This window comes from Mus pahari, chromosome 23 (genome assembly GCF_900095145.1).
Source record: "Mus pahari chromosome 23, PAHARI_EIJ_v1.1, whole genome shotgun sequence".
Taxonomy (NCBI): Eukaryota; Metazoa; Chordata; class Mammalia; order Rodentia; family Muridae; genus Mus; species Mus pahari.
Window position 1 is genome coordinate 35,226,630 of NC_034612.1, and position 1,931 is coordinate 35,228,560.

Here is a 1,931-nt window from a genome sequence, read left to right on the forward strand (position 1 = left end):
GGATTTCTGAGTTCGAGGCCAACCTGGTCTACAGAGTGAGTTCCAGGACAGCCAGGGCTACACAGAGAAACCCTGTCTCGAAAAACAAACAAACAAACAAAAAAGGAGTGGTGGCGCACGCCTTTAATCCTAGCACTTGGGAAGCAGAGGCAGGCAGATCTCTGAGTTCAAGGCCAATTTGGTTTACAGAGTGAGTACCAGGATAGCCAGTGCTACACAGAGAAAACCCCCCAACCAACCAAAAAGTGAAGCTTTGTCAAACATGTTGGCAGGAGACAGGGAAGAGGATCTCTGAGTTCAAGGCCAGGCCAGTCTACATAGTGAGTTCCAGATTAGCCCAAGCTACAAAGGCACTGGAGAAATGGCTCAGTGGTGAAGAACCCTGATAGCTCTAAAAGGGAACCCGGGTTCAATTCTCAGCACCCACAAGGCAGCTCACAACTGTCTGTAACTCCAAAATCTGACACCCTCACATAGAATACATGCACACAAAACACCAATGCACATAAAATAAAAATAAACCAATGAATATAGAAAGGGAGAACCTCCCTTTGCTTTGGCGAGAGTCTGCGAGAACTGCAGTAGGGTACCAAATATGAGGAGTAGGGTTGGCAGGGTCTGTGCTGGATCACAGGCTCCCTTGCTTCTGGCCCCAGGAAAAGATGGCTGGCTCTTACTTGAGACTACAGTTGTCCTGATTCATTAGGAATCAGAACAGGATGCATGTGTGAGGAGGTGTGGTGTCTGTGGAGAGGAACACAGACTAACCGGGCGTGGCAAAAGAGAAGTGAGAGCTCTTGAAGCACATCTCTGTCACCTCACTTGATGCCCCAAGATGACCTCAATTTGGACTCAATGTCAACAAGCCCATGCCATCTGCCCCACTGGGTGACATCCTGCTCAGAACCTGCACCCAGCATGCACTCCAGAGCTTTGGCCCCTATTAATCCGACCCCCACTCACATCATTGAAGAGCCTGAAAGCCTTCTTCAGGTACCCGACGCGCCCGCAGCCCCCAATCAGCACCGTGTAGTTGCACTCCAGAGGCTGCAAGCGCTCTTCCTTCAGCATCTGCCTCTCAAACAGATCCAGGGCCTCTGCAAGCTAGGGAAGGAGGCGACAGGGGAGGGGGCTCAGGACAGCTTCTGAGACCTGTAGCAAGCCAGGGAGAGCGGACACACCTTTGGAAGGAGGGTCAAAGCTATTCTAGGCCACACAGCCTGGGACTCATAAAACATTTCTTCAAAACAAACAAACAAACAAAAACCTACCCAAAATAAAAGGCCCCCAGAAGAGAGTGGGAGGTAGAGGAACCCACCCTTCTGATACAGGGAGACAGCTCCCTCCTCCCTGACCGCAAACTTCTGCCCAAAGCAGTCTTTGTCCATGTCCAGTTCCCCACGCCACCCTGTCCCCTCCATCCTTGCGCCCATCCTTCGTTTCTGTGATAGTGCTGACGATGTCATCCAAGGCCTGACCCGCACATGCTCAGCAGACCCTTGACCACTAAACTAAAGACACTTTTTTTTGACAATGTAGACCAGGCTGGCCCCAAATTGAGACATCTTCCTGCCTCTGTGCTGGGTAGAGATGGGTGCCACCATACCCGGCTCTCCTTTTTCTCATCTGGCCATTTAAGTAATAGCTACTAAGTCCTCCCATGAGCCAGGCAGGGTCTGTCCACTTGGGAAGGTAGTGTACAAAAGGATGCCTGCCCACGAAGCTACTGTTCTGGCTGGAAACGATGCAGAAAAAGAAATAAGCTGGGCATGACAATGTGTGCCTGTAGTTCCAGCACACGGGAAGATGAGGCAGGAGGACCTTGAGTTTCACAGTTCAACTTGGGTACAGAGTAAGCTTAAGACTAACATAGGGGCCGGGCGGTGGTGGCGCACGCCTTCAATCCCAGCACTCGGGAGGCAGAGGCAGGC

General features: G+C 51.4%; 1 protein-coding gene across 1 annotated transcript in view; it reads right to left on the minus strand.

The window, feature by feature from the left end:
* Positions 1 to 1,931, minus strand: part of Ptcd1 (pentatricopeptide repeat domain 1) — a 20,106-nt gene that overhangs the window by 12,986 nt on the left and 5,189 nt on the right. Inside the window, exon 3 of the mRNA XM_021187235.1 lies at positions 964 to 1,104. Within this exon, the coding sequence (XP_021042894.1) occupies positions 964 to 1,104 (141 nt within the window). The remainder of the gene's footprint in view (positions 1 to 963; positions 1,105 to 1,931) is intronic.